The sequence below is a fragment of the Grammomys surdaster genome, unplaced genomic scaffold, assembly GCF_004785775.1.
Source record: "Grammomys surdaster isolate TR1022 unplaced genomic scaffold, NIH_TR_1.0 372, whole genome shotgun sequence".
In the NCBI taxonomy this organism is placed as follows: domain Eukaryota; kingdom Metazoa; phylum Chordata; class Mammalia; order Rodentia; family Muridae; genus Grammomys; species Grammomys surdaster.
Genome location: NW_021604791.1, coordinates 10,646,325 through 10,668,590, shown reverse-complemented (window position 1 = coordinate 10,668,590; position 22,266 = coordinate 10,646,325). Strand labels below are relative to the sequence as shown.

Sequence of the window (22,266 nt, the reverse complement as noted above, 5' to 3'; positions counted from 1 at the left end):
GGGAGAGAGAGAGAGAGAGAGAGAGAGAGAGAGAGAGAGAGAGAGAGAGAGGCTGAGAGAGAGAGGCTGAGAGAGAGAGAGACCAAGAGACCGAGAGAGACCGAGAGAAAGAGACTATCAAGGACAAGAGACTGAGTAGCCCTTTGAATTTGAGCTTGTTTTAAAGGACAATTAGTGTTCAAAGCAAGCATTCTCATCTGTTGTTTCTTCAGGGGTGTGGTTCTCTATTTACAAGTCCTTTCCTTAGCATCCTTGAGGGGTGTGGTTTTCTATTTACATGCGCTCTCTGTAGCATCCTTTTGGTGTCTGTGTGCTTTTTAAAGGTCACGGAATATGGCTGAGCAAGTATGAAAACATGCTCTTTTTTAACATCCCTGAGCCAGATGGACGTGTCCTATCACCCGTGTTGACAGGATTCTATATGTTCTGGACCATGATCATCTTGTTGCAGGTAATTTCTGGCACGCTTAGCAGAGAATGCTTACTTAACTTTGCCTGTTATCTAGCTATGGGCAACATATTGCACTGGCTTTAACCTTTGACAATTGTTTGCACTTTGTTAGGTCTTGATCCCCATTTCTCTCTACGTGTCCATCGAGATCGTGAAGCTTGGGCAGATCTATTTCATCCAGAGCGATGTAGATTTCTACAATGAGAAAATGGATTCTACCATTCAGTGCCGAGCTCTGAACATCACTGAGGACCTCGGGCAGATTCAATACCTCTTTTCTGATAAGACAGGAACGCTTACTGAGAACAAGATGGTGTTTCGGAGGTGCAGTGTGGCAGGGTTTGACTACTGTCATGAAGAAAACAGTGAGTGCCGGATTCCTACACAAACCACCTGTAGCTTTTCCCCCAACTACTAAGTCCCTAATAAGTTTTTCAGGTTTGAGTATTGGATAATTAACTCAGCCCAATGGGCTTCATGCTGTATTATTGTTCCTTTAGAATAACGGTACTCGCCGGGCGGTGGTGGCTCACAACTTTAATCCCAGCACTTGGGAGGCAGAGGCAGAGGCAGAGGCAGGAGGATTTCTGAGTCCGAGGCCAGCCTGGTCTATAGAGTGAGTTACAGGACAGCCAGGAGTACACAGAGAGACCTGTCTGGAGAAAAAAAAAAGTAGAATAACGGTACTCAACTTGTGGTCGACAGTCCCTTTGAGAGGGTTGAATGAACCTTTCATAGGCTGCATCTAAGATGATCAGAAAACACAGATATTTACATTATGATTCATACCAGTAGCAAAATTAGTTATGAAGTAGCAACAAAAATATTATATTTGGGGGTCACCACCACATAAGGAACTGTATTAAAAGGTTGCCTAGTTAGGAAGGTTGAGGACCACTGCTCTAGAGATTAGTAGATGCTGAACGACCTACTACTGTATGGTACAATCACTGGATGCTGAAGGGTACAAAGTGGTGAGGTACTATGGATGCTCAACACTTCCGCTGTGCAGCTGTCTGTAAGGAGCTGTGGGGGATAAATGGATTTGGGATAAGCCTGGATTCTTCCCATAATGTAGTTTGAGGCATAATACTTTCACTGAAATGAAAGCTATTAACAGTATCTGGGTTTCTATGGCCAGTGTTTCAGGATTTTCTAGCAGAAGAATTACCTTGGAAAGAATTCTGTGAAGACTACTCCTGCATGAGACTAACCCCTTCACACATACAAATGATTTAAATGCATTTGGCAATACTCTTATGTGTTTAAAACCTGCCAACTTGGAAGTGTGACCCATGTCCTGGCATCATCACTGGCACCAGAGCACCTGGGCTGTATTAGAAATTATGGAGCTGTGATTAAAATCTCATTTAACAGAATCCTCACATGATTAGCGTGCATATCAAAATTTAAAAGCCACTCTTTTTGAGCAGTTTTTTTTTTCCTGTGTAACAGCCCTGGCTGACTGTCCTGGAGTTCACTCTGTAGGCCAGGCTGGCCTCAAACTCACAGGAATCACCTGCTTCTGCCTCTCAAGTGCTGGGATTAAAGGAATGTGCCACCACGGCTATCCAAAAAGCCACTTCTAAAAAAGAAAAAGGAAACAAAATGAGAATAAAAATGTCAATCTTATTTTAAGAGAGAGATTATTAAAAGAGAATATTGAAAAATATCATTTAAGAAATAAACTTTCACATTAGGATAACTATAGCTTGCAGAACATTTACAGTGGTATCATAGAGGGTTTAGTGTGTGCTCATACCATTTCTCCTGTTAACATGAAACTTGACATGCCTTTGGTAATTGATGAATTGATGGTGTATTAATGGATCATCATTACCTGGACTTCATGTCTGAGAGTACCCTTGGTTTTGTCTTATGTCTCTGGATGTCTCAGGATGACACCTGTCATGCCAGTAAGCACCATCACAGAGGCTTCTGTACCCTTGACAGTTTCTTGGAACTTTTCTTTGGATGAACTTATCAGTTTTGACAGGCACGGTGGCACTGCTCTGGGAGCTCTTCCTTCGGGATGGTCTGGCACGTGCCTTTATAATGCACAGTAAGTGTGCTGATCCATGGAATATTGGGGAGCACTGTTGAAGAATAAGCACTATGCAGTCAGGCTTCTTTAGCCTGAATCTCATTTCTGCCGTCTGCAATGTCTGTGTGCTTCAGCAAGGTACATAATGCCTCTGAGCATCAGGGAGAGAAAACAGCCACTATGGTATCTGCCGCATTGAGATAATCCGTGCAAAGATGCTCAGAGCAAGGCACAGATAAAGTCCTTATATGTGAGTTGCTGTTATTGTTTATTTTAATCATTGCTTTGAAAAGAAGAACCAGGTCTGTCATTTAAATACCCCATGCTCCATTGTGAGATCCATGTTTAATTATGAAAATAACATATTAATTATAATATTAATGCTGATATTCCTAGGGTTAGGGGATGACCCGTTTGGTAAAATGCCTGTATGGGGACCTGAGTTTAAATCCTCAGCACCCACAAACAAAACGAAATGAAAAAAAAATCCAATGTGATGGCATTCATCTGAAAAGCCACTACTAGAGGCACAAAGATGGCTTCCCTTGACCCGTGGAGCTCTCTTGCTAACCAAGCTCCAAACCAATCAGGTTCTGTGAAATACATTGTCTCAAAAATTAAAGCAGCTTCCTCTGGCTTCCGCTAGTCAATGCACACGTGCATGTGCACACACACATATACACATATTCATACACACACAGACATGAATACGTACATACACATACATGTACACATATGGAATTACTTGTTCCAAATTTGGTTTGACTCTTAGGCAGCCAGATAGTTTTGGATCTGCATTCTGCACTGATATAATTTGGTATTTTAAAGATAGGACATCAGACATTCTTGGAGTGCACGAGATGGAGGATTACTTCAGAGCAGAGGTTTGGGTATCAGTTCTATTGGATGCTGTGGTTGGAGGAAGGCTGGCTGAGTGTGCTGTTTACAAGTAGGTGAAACATGGAGTGCCAAGGACGCTGTGTATGGTTGGAAGGCAGATGTGTGAATGACGTCCAGAAGGAAGCTCTTTGAATGCTTCGTGTTTTCCCTGACGTCAGCCCGCCGGAGAGCGCATCGTAAATTACAATAAGCTAATTTTTCCTTAATCTCAGAACTACTTCTTTCAGATCCAAATCAGTGCAAGTGTTAGGTCATGAACAAGTTTCATAATATCTGAGAAGGAAATGACAAAAGAACACTTTCGAGATTAAAGAAGGAAAAGAAACGAGAAAGATAATTTCTTTAATGCACAGCCTACCTTTAGCTACAGAGAACAATAACAGACTATTTCCGGTGAGTCAGAAAAACAAGAGTTCCAGGCCCTTTCCAAGACGTTCACAGAACTAAAACAGAAGCTCCTCTATGGGAATTAAAGGTCTTTATCATCATTTCAGTATGTTTTGCAATATGATATCAACCTTGGCTCTTCTCAGACATCATTAATGCAATTTTCTCGGGGCCTTGGTTTAGTCTGAGTCACTCTGTTTTCTGAATCACGCTGTAATTCTCTTGACCTATATGTTGGTAGAACTTTCCATGCTATGAATAAGGGTTGAGTCATTCTGTTCCATTCCATTATGGAAGTTCTACTTATTGAGCAAGCTTGTCCTACAGTGATATCTGAGCTCTTGTTGTCATATTAATTTACACAACTGTGTGATCCTAATCTCTCAGTGATGGCTCAAGAGAAATTTCGTGAACCCATGTATGTAGGTTTTGAGGCATTTTGGTTGCTTTAAAAATGACATTTCATTACTCATAAATTTCTTGAGCTATTCAAAGTTTTATCAACCTCAGCATCATTCCTTCATTGAGTTGGGCTATTCTTTGTTGAGATGAACAGTCAAGTACACAGTAAGATGTTGACAGGCATACCTGATGTCTACCTACTGAATGCCTATAGCCATTGTCAAAAGTTGCACAGTTCCACTCATACTACAAAAAGAAAGCAAACAAACAAACAACAATTATTGAACCTCTTAGAACTATGTAGAGTTAAGGACCTATGGTGTAGGGATATGAGTACTGGCTTTAGAAACAGGAAGGCTAAACTTAAATCCCAGCTCTCCCTCCAGTCAGCTGTTTAATCATAATAAGATAGTCAATCTCTCTGTTGGTTTCCTCAGGTGCAAAGAGAAACAATAGTTCTTGCCAGATGAAGGCATTTTGAAGATGAAAATGAAAATGAATGTGTGTATGTATGTGTGTGTGTGTGTGTGTGTGTGTATACACAAAAATATATGACTTTTGATGAAAATAAATACCCGCTATAGCTGTAAGTCTCTATGCACAGATTTCCCTTGATCCTAGAGATATTTCATTTATATACATATTCATCCCTTATTTGTTTAGCAAATATTTGTATAAAATTAAAAAAATTGGGCTTATAGAAATTTGACAGGGCAGATTGACATGTGTTAAAATTGGCTACACTTATGCATGTGGCTATATTTAGAAACACTATAGCATTACATTAGGTCATAGATTCATGGCACTTACATCCAATAAATCTAGTCTTAAGGCTAATCTAGTTTGTTTTTTGAGATGACAAACTAATAAAGTTTACTTCTTTACTTATAAAATAGTTCCCACTCAGAGAAATGTCATAATGATTGACTAAAGCGAAGGTCTCTTGTGTATAGTATCATTCAAGCCGGGAAAACTGTAAATACCTAATGAACAATCTGATTGGGAGCTGATGTCTACATTAGAGGTCTTCATTTTAGGGATGCTGGTTTCTGCATTTAAAACAAACTAATATATTTAATGCAGGCTAGAAATAGAATTAAGTCAAAAAATGGCATGGTCATGTATATCAATGCAGAGAAAACCCAAGATATGAAATTATATCATTTGGAAAAAATGAAAAGTATAAAACTTGAGGTCATCAGAATTAGAGGTCTTCAGAAAGAGCGAATGTTTATAGAAAGCCACTTCAATCATGCCTGTAATCTTAGCACTTCAGTAGCAGAGACAGGAAGATCAAGAGTTCAAGCTATCCTTGGCTGCATGCTGAATATCTTGGGTTTCACGGGACTGTCTTAACAAACAAATAACAGAAAGAAGAAAGAAAAAAAAAACAAGCTACCATATTGCTTCTTAAGCTTTTCATTCCTTTAAAAATATGGTAAAGTTATTACAAATAAATAAAATGTGAAAACACTTTATAAAACAATTTACTCCAATCTGTATCTAATTCAGTAGCTCTTAGGTTGAACAGACACAACCACCAACTCAACAAGCATGTTCTGATTGTCTGTTCCTCTGTCACATGTTTTAATAATAGGTGAGAACACACACACACACACACACACACACACACACACACACAGCTACTCTCAAAGGAATTCTATCAGAGAAAGCCATCACAAATACATAAATAGATAAGTAATGATCAGGACCTGGCAGAGAGCCAGAAAAACATGATGTGACAGATGAAGATTGGATGACTAAGCATTGACTGTATGACTAAGCATGACTTCTTAAAGTGGACATTAAGTCCAAGGGACCAACTCTTCAGGCCCTCATGCTGTAGTGAGCTTTCACACATTCGAGGTAAGTAAATAAGGCCACTGAATCTGAATTATACTAAGGATATCAAGCACTGATTCTCAACCTTCCACATGCTGTGACTCTTTAATATAGTCCCTCTTGTTGTGGTGACCCTGACCGTAAAATTATTTGCATTGTTACTTCATAACTGTAATTTTGCTATTATTATGAATGGTAGCGTAAACAACATCTGTGTTTTCCAGTAATCTTTTGGGGATTGTGACCCACAGGTTGTGAACTACTGGTGTAGAAGAAAGAGGGAGCGTTAGGTCATACTGAGTTACTTAAGCTAAGATGAAGAGCCTGAGTTTATCCTGAGGGGATCCTAAAGCCATCAGGAAGTGACCTCATCCACTTTAGCTTTTAGGAAGGTCACTCAAACTGCCATTTGAGGAATAGATTTCAGAGGGGGAAGAGAGACTAGTTTTGAGGTCCTGAACTAGTTCATTTGTAAGAGGATGCCAACTTGACTAAGGTAATGGAAATACGTCTGGACACTCTGGGTATGTGTTTGATGTGTAATGGGCGTGTGCTGGTGAACCTCTGGATGTGGGGAATCAGAGACGGACCTGGAGTCTAGGTTTTTGGTAACCATATAAACAGTGCAGTATTGTTGTTGAAAGATGAGGAAGCCCAGAGAAAAGGTTGAAGAGGAATCAGAACTAGCCCAACGATAGCCATGTAGAATTTAAGGTTACTGTTATTTATTTATTTATTTATTTATTTACTTATCCCTTAAGTATTTCTTGAGTACCTATGAGCTATCATTAGACTTTGAGAACATATGAATGAACCATGAGTTTCTCTGACATTTAAAGTGTATATTTTACAGGGTGATATAAAAATAAAAACAAAAGGTATAGAGTGTGTAGTAATGGCAAGAATAGGATCAGTGGCAACTGATGGGGCCCTATCTGAGAAGGATGATAGACCTGAGGGAGGTCAAGGTGTGAGCCATGCCACTGTCCATCTTGTAGAAGAGCCTTGTGGCTAGCCAACTGCAAGGGTCTTGTGGAGAGTTGAATGGATGAGTCTTGATTCTAATAAGAAGTCAGAGTTGAAGATACAGGTTGTTCTAGTTGTTAGGGTTACTGTCGCTGTGATGAGACATTATGAGCAAAGAAACTTGAGGAGGATAGGGTTTAATCAGCTTACACATCCACATCACAGTTCATCAAAGAAGTCAGGATGGGAACTCCATTGGTATAGGGACCTGGAGGCGGGAGCCGATGCAGAGGTCATGGAGGAGTGCTGCTTACCGACATGCTCAGCCTTTCTTATAGAACTCAAGACCACCAGGCTAGGGATGACATCACCCATAATGTGCTGGGCCCTCTCCTATCGAGAATTACTTACTAATTAAGAAAGTGCCTTCCTGCCGGGCGGTGGTGGTGCACGCCTTTAATCCCAGCACTTGGGAGGCAGAGGCAGGAGGATCTCTGAGTTCGAGAGTTCAAGGCTAGCCTGGTCTACAGAGTGAGTTCCAGGACAGCTAGGGCTACTCAGAGAAACCCTGTCTCGAAAAAAACCAAAAAAAAAAAAAAAAAAAAGTGCCTTCCAGGCTTGCCTACAGCCAGATCTTAGAGAGGCATTTTCTCAATTGAGGTTTCCTTCTCTCTAGTGACTCCAGCTTCTGTTAAGTTGACACAAAACCAGTCCACAGGTTTATAGGCTGTGCATACAGACATTTGGTTTCAAAGACCAGACTGTTTGAGAACACCAGGGAGATGTGTGTAGATAAAGAAGAGCAGGCACTCCTGAAACTTGCAAATAACTGAGAGATGAGAGGAAAGTAACTGAAGTCTGGATATAACATAGTGTCAGAGTACTTGACTATGTACTTGAGGCTCCAAGTTCAATACCTAATGTGATAAAAAGACAATCACATACATACATACATACATACATACATACATACATACATACATACATACATACAGCTTAGTCTGTAAAAACCCTTGCCTTGCAACCATGGGGACCTCAGTTTAATTCCCAGAACCCACATCCCACCACTGAGGAAGTGGAGACAGGCAGATCCTGGAGCTTGCTGGTCAGGCATTCTACCTTCCACAGTGAATTCTAAACCAGTAAAGGTTCCTGTCTCAAAAACACCAAAGAAAAAATCAAAACAAATGAATCCTGAGAAATAACACCCAAGGTGCTCTGACCATCACATAACATATACATACATATGTATCCCTACACACCCTCATATGTGTGAGGGTATACACACACACACACACACACACACACACTCTTTTTGGCAAGATGGAGCTTAAAGGTGACCTTGAGAAGAAGTCAATAGAGAGTTAAGACAGAAAGTCCTGAAATTGGTTGAGGAGTGACTGGTGTGCTGAGATTCAGATGTGAAGAGGAAGTGCCTAAGGACCCAGAGGACAGGATCCAGATCCTAAGTGGAGGGCTTGGCACTTAAGACAAGGAAGGCTGAGTTGTACATCACCATAGGGTAGCAGACTAAGAGTGAGGATAGAGGTGCAGACAAAGCTAGACATAGAGATGGAAAAGGAAGTCACTTCCTAATCCACTGTCTCCTCTTTCCTCAATAAGGATGGGGTAAGTTTATTGACTATGGATTCTCATGGGGAGAATTTGGAAGCCAGGGCAGACAGGAGGTGGTGTGCATAGCTGAGGAGCTGGCATATTCAGCTGCAATATTTAGATGGTGAATTTTATCCTACAGCCAAGAGGCTTGAGTCCTACCAGGAAGCTGTCTCTGAAGAGGAGGAATGCACAGACACTCTCAGCGGCTCCCTCAGCAACATGGCAAGACCCAGAGCCCAGGGCTGCAGGACGGTTCACAGTGGGCATCTGGGAAAGTCCTCGGCTCAGCTCTCTGGGAGTACCTCTGCTGTAGGAAATGGAGAAGGATCTGGGGAAGTGCCTCATTCCAGACAGGCTGCATTCAGTAGTCCCATGGTAAGTGTGACATCATCACCACACCCTGGACAAAGCCACTCCCTGGTAAACAGCCCAAAAAACTGCTTTTCATTCGTTCTTTTCTTTTTTTTTAAAGAGTTATTATTTTATGTATATGAGTATACTGTTGCTGTCTTCAGACACACCAGAAGAGAGCATCAGATCCCATTACAGATGGTTGTGAGCTACCATGTGGTTGCTGCGAATTGAACTCAGGACCTCTGGAAGAGCAGTCAGTTCTCTTAACCTCTGAGCCATCTCTCCAGCCCAAACACTGCTTTTCTTTGTCTGCAAAATAGGTGACATTGTTACAGTTCAGCATGATAGTGACACATAAGTTTTAAAGTTGAGATTTGAGATAATTCAGTATTCAAAAGTCAAGTATCATTTCTGAAATATAAAATATTTCTGGTTAGGACTGATTATGTCAGAGCCTGAAGAAGGCTATCTTGACATAAGAATAACAGTTAACTCTAAGAACTACCAAGACTTAACCAGGATTGTCTTGGAGACATGTATTTTTATCTAATTAATAGGTCTTTTGGTGTCTTTTTTATTACTTTCTAATTTTCCTCTGTATTCCACCCAAACTAGCTCTCCGTCCTCATCTCTAACTCCATAAAAGGTACTTTCCAGTATTTTCATCCCAGAGCTCAACAAATGGTTTGTGTCCCAGTGACAACTCTTAGGAGCTGACTAGTCAATCCCAAGAAAAAAAAAAACCCATATTCCTGCAGAAGAAGATCCTGTAGAACATGGGAAACAGAAAAGATGATTATGTAAATGAATTAGAAATCCATACTTCCACCGAATTTAAAATTACCTCTCTAAAATGTTGGCCGCCTTCTCAGCCTTTCATAGATCATTAACACCTATATTTAACCAGGATGGAGACTTCCCACTGTGAGGTCAGTAATTACTCAGGCAGGCAGCACAATAAGAATAGAGCATCTGTGGTTACTGTTGCTACATCATGGCCGTTGCCTAATTTTCATGGTAGATACATTGCATAAGCGGACCCCAGGTATCTGTGTCTCTTGACTTGAGAAAGCCTTCAGGGCATCTCTAGGCTCTTTGGAAACTTACTGTGAAATGTACACCTGCAGTAATGGCGTGGCCACTGCCAACTCAGTTCTGTAGCACTCAGGAGGTAACACCCCTAACAGAACAACCTCCTTGTTTAGCAATCTGTTTTGAAACACCTAGGCATAATTCTTTCGTCTCCCCTCACAGCCCCTTTTCTCTATAGTCATTTTAACCATATGCCAGAAATAAATATACATGTATGTATGTATGCATGCATGCATGTTTGTATGTATGTACGCATGTATGTATGTATGTATGCATGCATGTTTATGTTTACTCTTTTCTCTATGATACTGTCTTTACTACTCACCCACTCCACTTGTACATTTTCTGCACATTTGAAAGGAAGCAAATGTTAACCCACATCTAGTTGATGGTGGCCCAGTGCTGGCTTGTCTCTCCTCAGTTTTCTGAATAAGCCTCACTCTCCTGTGGGAGCGTGGGAGGTACTTCTGGAAGGCATTGTGGCTTTTCCTGTGCCATCTCCTGTCTTCAGACATCTTCTTGCCTCTATGAAATGCTAAGAGAGGGCTGTTACTGAAGGCTTCTGTGATTCTTTGCTGTCAACTTCCAGGCTTTCTGAGTGCTTTTCCATTGTCCGTTTGTCTGCATAGCATTGGCCTAATTTCTGTATCTGATACTGTACCATTACAACCTTGAGAGCAAAGACTTTTTAACCTTTGAATCCTAATACATAGCACAGTGCCTGTCATATTCATTTTCAAAACAGTATTTTGGGAAGTTGTCGATTGAAACTGATCACCAGACCCAGTCTTCCCATACAGTGTGTTTCCACTTGCCCTCTACTCCAGGGCCATGTGTACATGGAAGTTCCAGGGTTGTTTTTGTTCTGTGTCTTACAAAGCCACACTCTTATAAATAGGATAAAGTGGCCAACCCATGAAATATGACTCTCATTCTTGAGTCTTGAATCTTACAAGCTGAGCGTAATATTTTGAGAAAGCTACATAATCTGTAACCTGAAAAGTCACTGTAAAATATATTCTGAATTTGGTTCTAGAAGCCCGTCTGTGAAGCGTGGGTTAAGAGTGCCTTGAAAAAGGCTGTGAGATGTGACCCATAGGAGGAAAGTAGGCCATCACGCAGGGCACATCAAATCCTCGGAACTGCTGGGTCCCCGAGTTCGCATACAGGAAATCATCAGTATGTGGCCTTTGTAATTTTCCTTCAGGAGTGTGGCATTTAGGAATTAGAGGAGACCAAGAAAAGGATTTTGTCCCACAAAAACCAAAGTAACATAAGGGGAGCCGCAAATTCTTGGAGCTGCAGTATCAGCAGGGAATGAAGTAAAGCCTTAGTCAGGGAGAGGTAGAGAGGAGATGGGGGCTGCTTTACAACTGCTGGGTCGTCTCTGTCAGCCCAATAGAGCATCTTTTTCCATTATTAAACCACGGTTGTTTAGAGGTTTGTAGAAACAATTGCGTGGGTTCCTGTTACTCTCAATTTGAAGACAGATAATGTTTAAATTGCGTTGAAAGCCATACAAAAGCTTCAGCAAACATTGAGGAGCATAAAGGGAGTCTGGCTAGATTTTCCATATTTAACTTGGATCTAAATAGAGGAGAGAAATAAAAGGAGGAAAAAAAAAGTCTTGAAGTAGAATTCCTCCCGTCAAGTAGGACGTTTGAATCCTGATGACGGACATAAACTTGGAATGTGTCCGGAGTCTTCACACAAGTTGATAACAGAGCTGTGGCTTCCATCTTGAAGCCAGCAAGGCTTTACAGTGTAGAACAGTGGTTCACAGCCAGAGGTCATGACCTCCTAGGGAGCTATCGAATGTCCCCTTCACAGGGGTCGAATATCAGATATCCTACATATCATGTATCTGCATTATGATTCATAATAGTAGCAAAACTACAGCTATGAAGTCGCAATGAAAGTAATTTTATGGTTGAGGAGTCACCACAACATGAGGAACTGTATTAAAGCGTTAGGAAGGTTGGGAGCCTCTGGTGTTGTCTGTGTTGTGGATTCTGTGATCTAATTATGAGTGGAAATGTTCTCTGAGTCTTGACCAGATGCCTAGTTGAGATCCAGTGGGAACACGTGTCTCCAAGGCGAATGACTCTCTCTTGTTTGTGCCTTTACCCTTTCTGTATAGAATATAAGGTCAACAAGTGTTTGATGGTAGTGTGCAAGAAACTTGGGTTCCTTGTGTGCCAAGTCCCGGGTTAGGGATTTAAAGATCAGTAAGATGTGGTCCTTGCCTTACAGGGACTTCTAACCTCTGCAGAGGGCACTGTTTAAACACAGCTGTTCCAGATAAACAGGCACAGTTTCATGTAAGACGTCAACGGTTATCTAACACAGCAAAGGAACAGGGTTCTCTTATATACCAAGGCCACGGCAAAGATGGCTGTGGTCTTGGGAAAATAATTATGGATATAGCCATTTAGATCAAAGTTGTACATGGCCGTTTTGCATCCTCTCCTCAACTCAAGGGCTCTCTTAGTCATGAGGGATTAAGTTATTTTGTCACAATCAGTGGGATACTCTGTTTCTGGCATGTAGTTTTGATGTGGGTGTCTCCTTCCATCTTCCTGTGGGCTCTTCTTTTGTTTATATTCTTTATGGTGGTTTCCCTGTGTCTTCTTCCGAGTATCTAGAAAGACCCAGCCTTATTTTGACAATCCTTATCTGCTGACGGGAGTATCTTTTTCATGACTGAATACACACTCAGGACTTTTCCTAGCTTTAGTATTGTTTCTGTTGTGCTCACAGAACAGGATTGCAGCTTTGTGGTTTGTTTGTCTTTTTCCCTCTACTTGCTAAATTTAGATAGAATTTAAGAATACGTTGTGACGGTTCATAGCGTGTGAATTTTAAACCTGTCACGACCTTGGTAGTCTGAAAGGAGAGTGTCTGTCACTTGAAAGGAAAGAAAGAAGAAAGGCATGCGAGCAAAGGAACCCCTCACCCCGGGCTGACTGTCAGTGGAGTCAAGCTGAGACGTAAGCGTAGAACATGTCATTGCCAGCATTGCGTATCTCTCGTTAAACCTGTGAGCACTCTCACCAAATGCCAGAGCAGAAATGCTAGCCATGGTACCCCAGTCTTCTCTTTGCTTTTTAAATAAAATTCCTGACAAGAACAACTTCGAGTTTGAGAGGATACAGACCCTCCTGGCAAGAAGGGCCAGACAGGAAGCCTGAGTCAGCGGATCACATTGCACCCAGTCAGGAGGCAGAACTGATTCTCCGCTGGTCCTCCTCCTTTATTCTGTCTAGGAACAGGTCTAATAGGATGTGCCACCTACATTTATCTTTCCTCTTTAATTAAACCTTCCTGGACACACCCTCACAGACACACCCATTTCCTTAGGTAATTCTAAATCCAGTCCAGTTGAGAATGAACGTTATCCCTGACGTGGTCATGTGAGTATAGTATCACATGACCCTGTTGCACTTTGTTCTGTCAGGTGCCTCTCCTGGTCTCTCTGAAGTGTGCTTTGCTTATCAGCATCCAAGACTCCCTATAACACGGTGGTGTTCCTTTAGGGCTGCAATTCTAAGCTGTACACTCTAAAGCAGACTAAATGATACAGTGAGAAAACAAGGTTTCTATGACGACATATTTCTAGTACTCTCCAATGAGTCTGAGATGCACTCTGCCAGATGAAATGGGGTTCCTGCACCCCACTCTGGTGACAGGACTTCTTTGAGAACATCCTTACCCGGAAGAGGAAGATACACTTGCCAAACATATTTGCTGATGAGAAAGCTGCCATAAATACCCTGGCTGTGAAATATTGATTAGTTGTCTAGCCTGCTTATGATATTTTCTTTCTTATAGAAAGTTGTTTTTATAATATGAATGAATTGAGCAAAAAATATTTCATTCAATACTCTATGAATTAAATTTCACTTTTGAAATAATTGGTGTTCATTAGTTGTTGAATAAAATATAGCCATGGTAGAATTCTAAGCACAATAAAATACATGCCTAGCATTATGTATGTCAAAGGGAGAATCCTTTCAACTATATTTTCATAGAAGGTGGTGTTTCTATCTCCTATTTAACTGAATAGTTAAAATATTCTCCATTTATAACATATAATATGGATTTCCCTTTATTTGTATGTGCTTCCTTTTATTGTTTTGTTCTCAAAATACTGTATGTATTAGACTTCACAAATTAAATTTATTGGGCTGATGAGATGGCTCAGTGGGTTAAGGCACTTGCTGCCAAGCCTGACTGCCTAGATTCAATCTCTAGACCCACATGGTGGAAGGAGAAAACCATCTTCCTTAAGTTGGTTTCTGATCTCTATGTGTGCTTTAGAACAAGCGTGAGTATACACACACACACACACACACATACACACACACATATATATATATATACACATCCACACATGTGGAAATAAATGTAGAAAAAAATGAAAATTTAGTTTACATCTCATGCTTCACTTAAATTCCTATTGTAGAAGTTATTGATGTTAATAGCAATATGTTATCATATTGTCTCTTCAGGAAACAGACGTGGTACCAGATACCAGACTTTTAGACAAATTTAGCCAGATTACCCCTCAGCTGTTCACCGGACTGGACGGTACTGCGCAGAGTTCACCACTGGAGACACTATACATCATGGACTTCTTTATTGCACTGGCAATTTGCAACACAGTGGTGGTTTCTGCTCCGAACCAACCTCGCCAAAAGGTAAGTTTAAATGAGGGTTTTCTCAGCTGGGTTTACATGTATCTGTATTCGGTTTGTTCTGTGACGATAATAAATAACGAAGCGGCAGGTATAGCAGGTGTATACTGTTTCCTCAGGGTTTGTTCTTGGCTCTGCATTTACCACAGTTTTTGGCTGTAATGTGTTTAGTCTTCTCAGAGCCTCAAGAGCTAGGCACTCCTGCTCTATTCTTCTGCATTATAAAAGTATTAATTAATAAACTAGTTAATTAATAATTAATTAATAAACTAGTTAATTAATAATTTTCTTTACATCCTGGCTGCAGTTTCCTCTCTCCAGTCTCCTCCGGTCTCCCCCAAGCTCCATCCTCCCCTATTCCCTTTCTCCTCAGAAGAGGGGAGGTCTCCCATAGATATCAACCATCCTTAGAATATAAAATCTCAGTAAGAGCAGATACATCTTCTACTGAGTCTAGACAAGGCAGCCCACTAAGGGGAAGGGTCCCAAAGGCAGACAATGACTTCAGAGACAGCCCCTGCTCCCACTGTCAGGAGTCCCACCTAAAGACCAAGCTGCACATCTGTTACATATGTCCAGAGGGCCTAGGTCACTTTTATGTGTGCTCTCTGATTGATGGTTTAGTCTCCATGAGCCACTATGGGTCCAGGTTAGTTGATTCTGTATGTTTTCTTTTGGTGTCCTTGACTTCTCTGGCTGCCACAATCTTTCTTCTGCAGGATTCCTCCATCTCAGCCTAATATTTGCCTGTGGGTTTCTGAATCTGTTTCCACCAGTTGGGTCTCTGCATGTTTCCATCAGTTTCTGGGGCTGGAGAGCCGTTAAAGACTAGGCTCATAACCAAAAATGTTCTTCTGTGTTGTAAAAAGGCCTTGGAAGGATTTCACCAGCATTACAGAACCAGTGTGTCGGGGTGGGGCTGAGGGTGGTGGTGGAGCCCAGGGAGTAGGACTCTGTGCTTACTCTGAACTTTTACTTTGCCTTCCTCGTCCCACTAAGTTGGAGCTGCCTATGAGGCTTCTGAGACCTACAACACTGTATGCATGACATCAAACAAAACGTGAAGCATTAGCTTACTCACTGTGACGACGACACTTTCTTCATGTGCCAGCTAGGTTTTCTTTTAGCTCAGTCTATCTATAATCCAATATGACTACAATGTGCCAGGATTCAGAAGTTCTTTAGTATAGTTGTACCTAAGAGCTTGCGGAAGATTCATTTTCAGTTAAGAAGAAAAACCGCTGGTGCTCTATCATGGTATGCTAGCATCCCGGTGTATCTCGCCTTTCCCACACATCCACTTAAAATTCAATTTACGGCAAAAATCCAATTAAACGTTAATGTTCCAACCGATCATTTTCCTTTGGCAACTTCAGAGGTGGGAACTTTAACATAAAAAGTAATTCACTTTCAATTAAAAGCTGCACCTGATCGGAGACTGTATTTAACAGTGCTGCCTGAGAAGATGCTCTAAAGAAGAAGTGATTATGTAATTAGAGAATAAATGAGATTTTGAAAAAAATGTACTATGTGATATTTTACACCCGTTTTCCAAGTTGGTAACTTCGGACATTTTCTCTCTACAAAGTATTGTTGATTTATTCCTAGAGGATGTAATGTTTTGCTGATTAGAATAAACTCCTTATAGGCATAGAGAGCCCCTGCTTCTCCCTGATTCTTAGGGTAATGAGAGAAAGAGAGCATAGTGAATGATCCAAAGACTTCACAGTGACAAGGTGCGTGCATGGCTTTATGTCTGAGTCTCTGATAATGTTGGCTAGCAACAGCCCTTGAGAAAAATCATAGTGTCAGCTACTGAAGGAAATGTTTAAATTCTTCCCACACTTTTGAATGAATACATTTTTGAATCTGTTGGATGACCTTTCATGATAGGCATGAAGTTATATGCTGAATCCCTGATGCTAAAAGTATAAAAGAAGACAAAGTACAGAAAAGAACAAAATGTATACTAATAAATAGTTAAAATCATGTGTTGACATGGATTAAGTTCCTCTTAACTGACTTTCATGCACTGGCCTGTTTTGTTATAACTGTCAAGGTAACCTTTTATAGACTCTAAAAAGAGAAAAGAAAAATGTATTTTGTTAGCTTTTTAGTCACTTTTCTCCAGTGGTCTTGGGACGTAGGGTCTTACTTTTTTGGTTCTTCTATTTTTTTTTCAACTGTTTCTGAACTTTAAAAATAATCTATCCATGCTCTATAAACTTCTTTTAAAAATACATTTCAAGAAGATGTTTTTGTTTTAATATTGGATATTTAATTAATTTTAATTTTAATGGTGATTGTTTCATAGTTGATTCTTTGAGACGGGGTTCCATTATGTAACCCAGCCTGGCTTTGAATTTAGGGGCCTCCTACTTCTTTCAAGAGCTGAGATTATGTGGGAGCACTACTATGCTTGATTCAATTTGCTTGTAATTGTTATTGTATATATGTAAAATTCTTCCTTTCTTTCTTTTTCTTTTGTTTTATTTTCTTTTTTTGAGACAGGGTTTCTCTGTGTAGTTCTAACTGTTCTGGAACTCACTCTGTAGACCAGGTTAGCTTTGAATTCAAACATCAACCCACTTTCCTTCCCAGGTGCTGGGATTAAAAGCATGCATCACCACACCCAGCGTTACAAACAATTCTATGAGGAAATCTAATATTAGCATTTTGTACCTAAATTGTTACAGAAATGTACAACATCATCTCATATAACATCGTCTTCCCTGGCGGCTTTTATTTGTCTTCCTGGTTGCTATGGAGTTTTTAGGGAGAAAGCAGATTGGCAGTTAAGATCATGGTAACATTTTCAGAATTGTAATGGCCTCATCTTGGACCTGCTATTGAGAACTTGTTCCATTGTCTTTCCTAGATTGGGCTCTCCTCACTGGGTGGAATGCCCATCAAGTCCTTGGAAGAGATTAAAAACATCTTCCAGAAATTGTCTGTCCGGAGATCAAGTTCACCGTCCCTTGCCAGCGGAAAGGATTCAACCTCCGGAGCTCCCTGTGCCTTTGTGAGCAGGATCTCTTTCTTTAGTCGAACAAAACTGTCACCTCCTATGGAGGACGAGTCTTCCCAGATGGATGAAATCCCCCAGGCCAGTAACTCTGCCTGCTGTACAGAAACGGAGGTACAAAACAGTGACGTAGGACTCAGCGATGGCTCAGCTGAAGCCCTAAATGGACCACCGCCCTTGGCTTCCAACCTGTGTTATGAGGCGGAGAGTCCAGATGAAGCAGCCTTGGTATATGCCGCCAGAGCGTACCATTGCACTTTACAGTCTCGGACCCCAGAGCAGGTCATGGTGGACTTTGCTGCTTTGGGCTCATTAACATTTCAACTCCTACACATCCTGCCCTTTGACTCGGTAAGGAAAAGAATGTCGGTCGTGGTCCGGCATCCTCTTTCCAAACAAGTTGTGGTGTATACAAAAGGCGCTGATTCTGTGATCATGGAGCTGCTGTCCGTAGCTTCCTCAGGTAGGTTTACACAGTTCCCATGGTGATGATCAGACAACTGGGGAGTCCGGGGGCCACTCCCACACTTGAAAAGGAAAAATGGGGCCGGCCTCGGGGTTGCTGGGAAGGCAGAGAGGCTCAGAGATTGCTGAGACTTTGGCTTGTTTACATGTGAAACCCATCGCTAGCTGTGTCTCTGCAGAGTTACCTATTTGCTCTTCGGGAAAATGAGCATCACAGTACCTTTTTATGGGCTCCTGCGAGGCTTAATTTCAGTCTGTGTGAAATTCAGGAAGCACCTATTGCCTAGAAAGAGAGAGTGCCCTGGAGAAGCTAGATAGTGCTGGCCTGTCATAGCAGCATCTGTGTCTGCGCAGGAGGAGAGACTCTGAGTGAAGAAACCATGCAGCTGCATTCCTTTTCTAGGCACACATCTGAGCCTCAAAGCTAAAATGCCTTTTGTTTCTTATGGATTAAACTGTCATTTTTAGAGGGAAAAAAAAAAGTCTAATTGGACAGGCCGGCAGGAATAATGATTTTCTGTTCCTGGTTCCAGATGGAACAAATCCGGAAGAACAACAGATGATTATAAGGGAGAGAACGCAGAGGCACCTGGACGAATATGCCAAGCGAGGACTGCGCACTTTATGTGTAGCAAAGAAGGTGAGACCGCCCAGTGCACCCTGGGCTTGCTTCTTCTCCTGGTTACCCATCATTACTGAAAATGAGTGTGTACCGGACCTCACCCAAGGGCTACCAGGGAGGTTCCCCTGACTAGGGCCCCTTTCTGTAGCCTCTCCGTTCTGTGCTTGGCTCAGTTGTTTGTCTAGAGGTAAAAGCTCCAACAACTTATTATCTTCTCCTCAGAACCTTATGGATAACATCTGCCCCGTTCGTCAGCCATAAATGAGATTTGCAAAGATGTGGGCTGAGAGCAGCCTTCATTTTTCTCTTGTGAGTCTTTTTTTGTTTGGCCTGTTTTCTAATGTGCCCATAAATTGATCTTTCAATCCGGGTAAACTTGCCAGATTCTTTTTTTAATCCTAGTTTTGATTATCCTTTATGGCAAAACAGTCTTGTTGCATGATATGTCCTTTCTAAATGAAAAGTTAAATAGCAAGAAATAGGCAGAGCCCCCAGAAGCGATTTGGGAGGCTGTTGTTGCCAACACCTCTCCCTGATCACCCACGTGATAGTTCCTAATTATTAAGGAAGGCAAATTTGAGCTGGCTCTGTTGTTACTTCCAAGAGACCCAGTCAACCAGGAAGGATCAAATGCCTCTATTAGACAGTTGTAGGAAGCGTGGGGGATTCAAGGTCCAGCCAACTCTGGCTTTTCACTTGAATGAATTCCAATAGATGTTATATTTTCCCAAATCAAATTACCTTGCAAGCAAAGATGAATATATAAGAGAAAAATTGCTTTGCTTCCTCCACTCGACCCTGGTTTTAAGACCTGAAATGCAGATTCATCTGAAATGGCAATTAAAGACAGGAATGTTTAAGTTTTGTTAGAACAACGGCCTTCCTTTGTTTTCTGTATGGCACCTTTCTTGTTACCTTTTCTGAAGCTTAGCCTTAAGGGCTAATCTTCAGAAGACATCTGAAGTGCTGTCAGCTGTAGCCAGAGTTAACCAGCAATAGGAGGCCTGTTCCACCTTCTGTACTGGTTTAAACTCACTTTCACCAAAGATAATGCTTAAAATTTCCCAGAGATACTAAGCTCTGATGTCTCTCTATCAGCAGGGTCACATACACATGATCAGAGTTTGGGGATCCTGCGTCCATGAGGTGAAAGAGTATGGGTTAGACACAATTGTGCCTATAGGGTGAAATTTAGAAACAAAGTTGTTACATGTTATTTTGCCCAAAGTCAGTCCTGGTCATGTACTGCAAGGTTAGATGGCCAGCCTCCTAGCCTCTTTTCTTCCTCGCTTAGGTCATGAGTGACACGGAGTACACAGAGTGGCTGAGGAATCACTTTCTAGCTGAAACCAGCATTGACAACAGGGAAGAATTGCTAGTTGAATCTGCCATGAGACTAGAGAACAAACTCACGTTACTTGGTAGGTAAATTGTGCTGCTTTGCCTGAGCAGAGAATTGGTCTCTAAATCCATTCTTCTTCTGTCCTTTTAAGCCATTTTAATCTTTTTAAAATTTAATTACCTTATTTTCATTTATTATTATTATTTATTTATTTATTATGCCTCTGCCTCCGAGTGCTGGGAGTCAAGGCAAGCACCACTACCGCCCATCTAGGGACATTGATCTATTAAGCACCTGTGGTTCTCCCTATCCTGTCCGTTCTGATCTCTTTCCACGTTCAAGTGCATTCAGACCGTTTGTGGTGGGAACAGATTGGGCATTCTTAGGACAATGTAAAACCGAAACACCCAATGCCTAATACAAAGACAAACAAATGCCCTGGTCCAAGAAAAGGATTTTGCAACTGTCTTGCAAAGAATTGAGTAAAGTCTTAGATACGTATTGTCTTATGAATCTTATTTCGAAGAAATAGATCACAGAGTTGTACAGTGTCTTGTTCATGCTCAAAGGCTTAGACATCCACTGAAAAACAAGAAACTCAAGTGTCCCCAAGTATAGGATCCATGTCCTTTATCCTGCAAGTGATCTGACAAAGTCTTATTTTTCTTCTCCTCTTTCCTTGATTCCCACCCAAACTGCACAAATACAACCTCTTGGAATCACTCAAAGAACTCTAAACTGGCCTGATGCCAGAACCATCTCCCCAGGAATTCCAGGGCTGTTGGTCTAGTGTGCGACCTTGACACTGGAGTTTCTGAAAGTCTCCTGAGGAATTTTGAGGAGCCATCAAGTTCAGAGGCAATGCCTCGGAGCACGGAGATGTGGATTCTGATGGAAGCATCCCTAACACACCGAGAGAGCTGCCTCAGGGTTCCGTTCCTCTCTTTAGGGGGAAGACAATCTCATTTACTCTCTGTCAAGTCCAATAGTCATGCTCCCTTTTAGATACTAATCATTTCCTTATGACAGTGTGAGCAGCTCACATGCATGCTGCTTCACCTGCGTTTCTAAAGTAGAGAAGGCTCTGTGGGCTTAGTGCCAAAACTCATTTGGCAGCAAAGTCAAACCTGTTTTGAGGTAACGCTATTTTTAGTATTAATACCCAAATTAGGATGAATGTCTGCAAGTTTTCCTATGGAAGTCTAAATATGTGTGACTAACAGAATTACAAAATAGAAAATGTATTACAACATTACCAGTGGGGAAACTTGAGTTTTAAAGCACATCTGGCTGCATCCAGTTGTTCCAGAAAAGGACATTATGGACTGACACTATGAACAAGCATCCCTAATGGACATTGTATCTTATGGCCAAGTGTTCTTTTAAGAGCCCGCCCTTAACCCTGAGAGTTTCATAGAATGGTAAAATTCAGCACAAGGTTACAGACTTGAATAAGTGAATCAGCTTTTGAATTTGTTGATAAGAACCCCAGCCAAAAGGGGAATGCGTGTTTGATAAACTCCATGGTTCTTTATATTTTATGTCTGGTCTGCAGTTTATGTAGGTCAGGACTGAATGGCCCATGAGAGGATTCATTTAATGGCCAAGTGAGTTCTCTTGGGCTCTGGCTTCTAGGAAACCTTGATTTTTCATTTGGATTGTTTTTCAGGTGCTACTGGCATTGAAGATCGTCTGCAGGAGGGGGTCCCTGAGTCTATAGAAGCCCTTCACAAAGCTGGCATCAAGATCTGGATGCTGACGGGGGACAAGCAGGAGACGGCTGTCAACATAGCTTACGCGTGCAAACTCCTGGAGCCGGATGACAAACTCTTCATCCTCAATACGCAGAGTAAAGTATGCGTGATGACCCTGAGCCAAGCAGTCTTTTTCAGCTCCAAGCCCGTAGGGAGTGAGGAGATGGATGGATGGCTGTAAGGGAAAGGAAAAGCCAGTCGTCTGTAGTTTCTTGATGTTATTCTGCTGAGTGACCTTGCTTGTATTTGGGAGGATGCCATAGTTTTTCTAAAAGCCTGATTCAGAGGCGTCATGGATGAATACAA

At 41.5% G+C, this 22,266-nt stretch overlaps 1 protein-coding gene across 1 annotated transcript in view; it reads left to right on the top strand.

Annotated features, from left to right (window-relative positions):
- The window catches only part of Atp10d (ATPase phospholipid transporting 10D (putative)), a 90,313-nt gene that overhangs the window by 41,684 nt on the left and 26,363 nt on the right, over positions 1-22,266 (top strand). The window contains exons 8-15 of the mRNA XM_028780795.1: positions 324-451; positions 564-816; positions 8,749-8,984; positions 14,567-14,755; positions 17,631-18,240; positions 18,776-18,882; positions 20,159-20,285; positions 21,876-22,060. Of these exons, the coding sequence (XP_028636628.1) occupies positions 324-451; positions 564-816; positions 8,749-8,984; positions 14,567-14,755; positions 17,631-18,240; positions 18,776-18,882; positions 20,159-20,285; positions 21,876-22,060 (1,835 nt within the window). The remainder of the gene's footprint in view (positions 1-323; positions 452-563; positions 817-8,748; positions 8,985-14,566; positions 14,756-17,630; positions 18,241-18,775; positions 18,883-20,158; positions 20,286-21,875; positions 22,061-22,266) is intronic.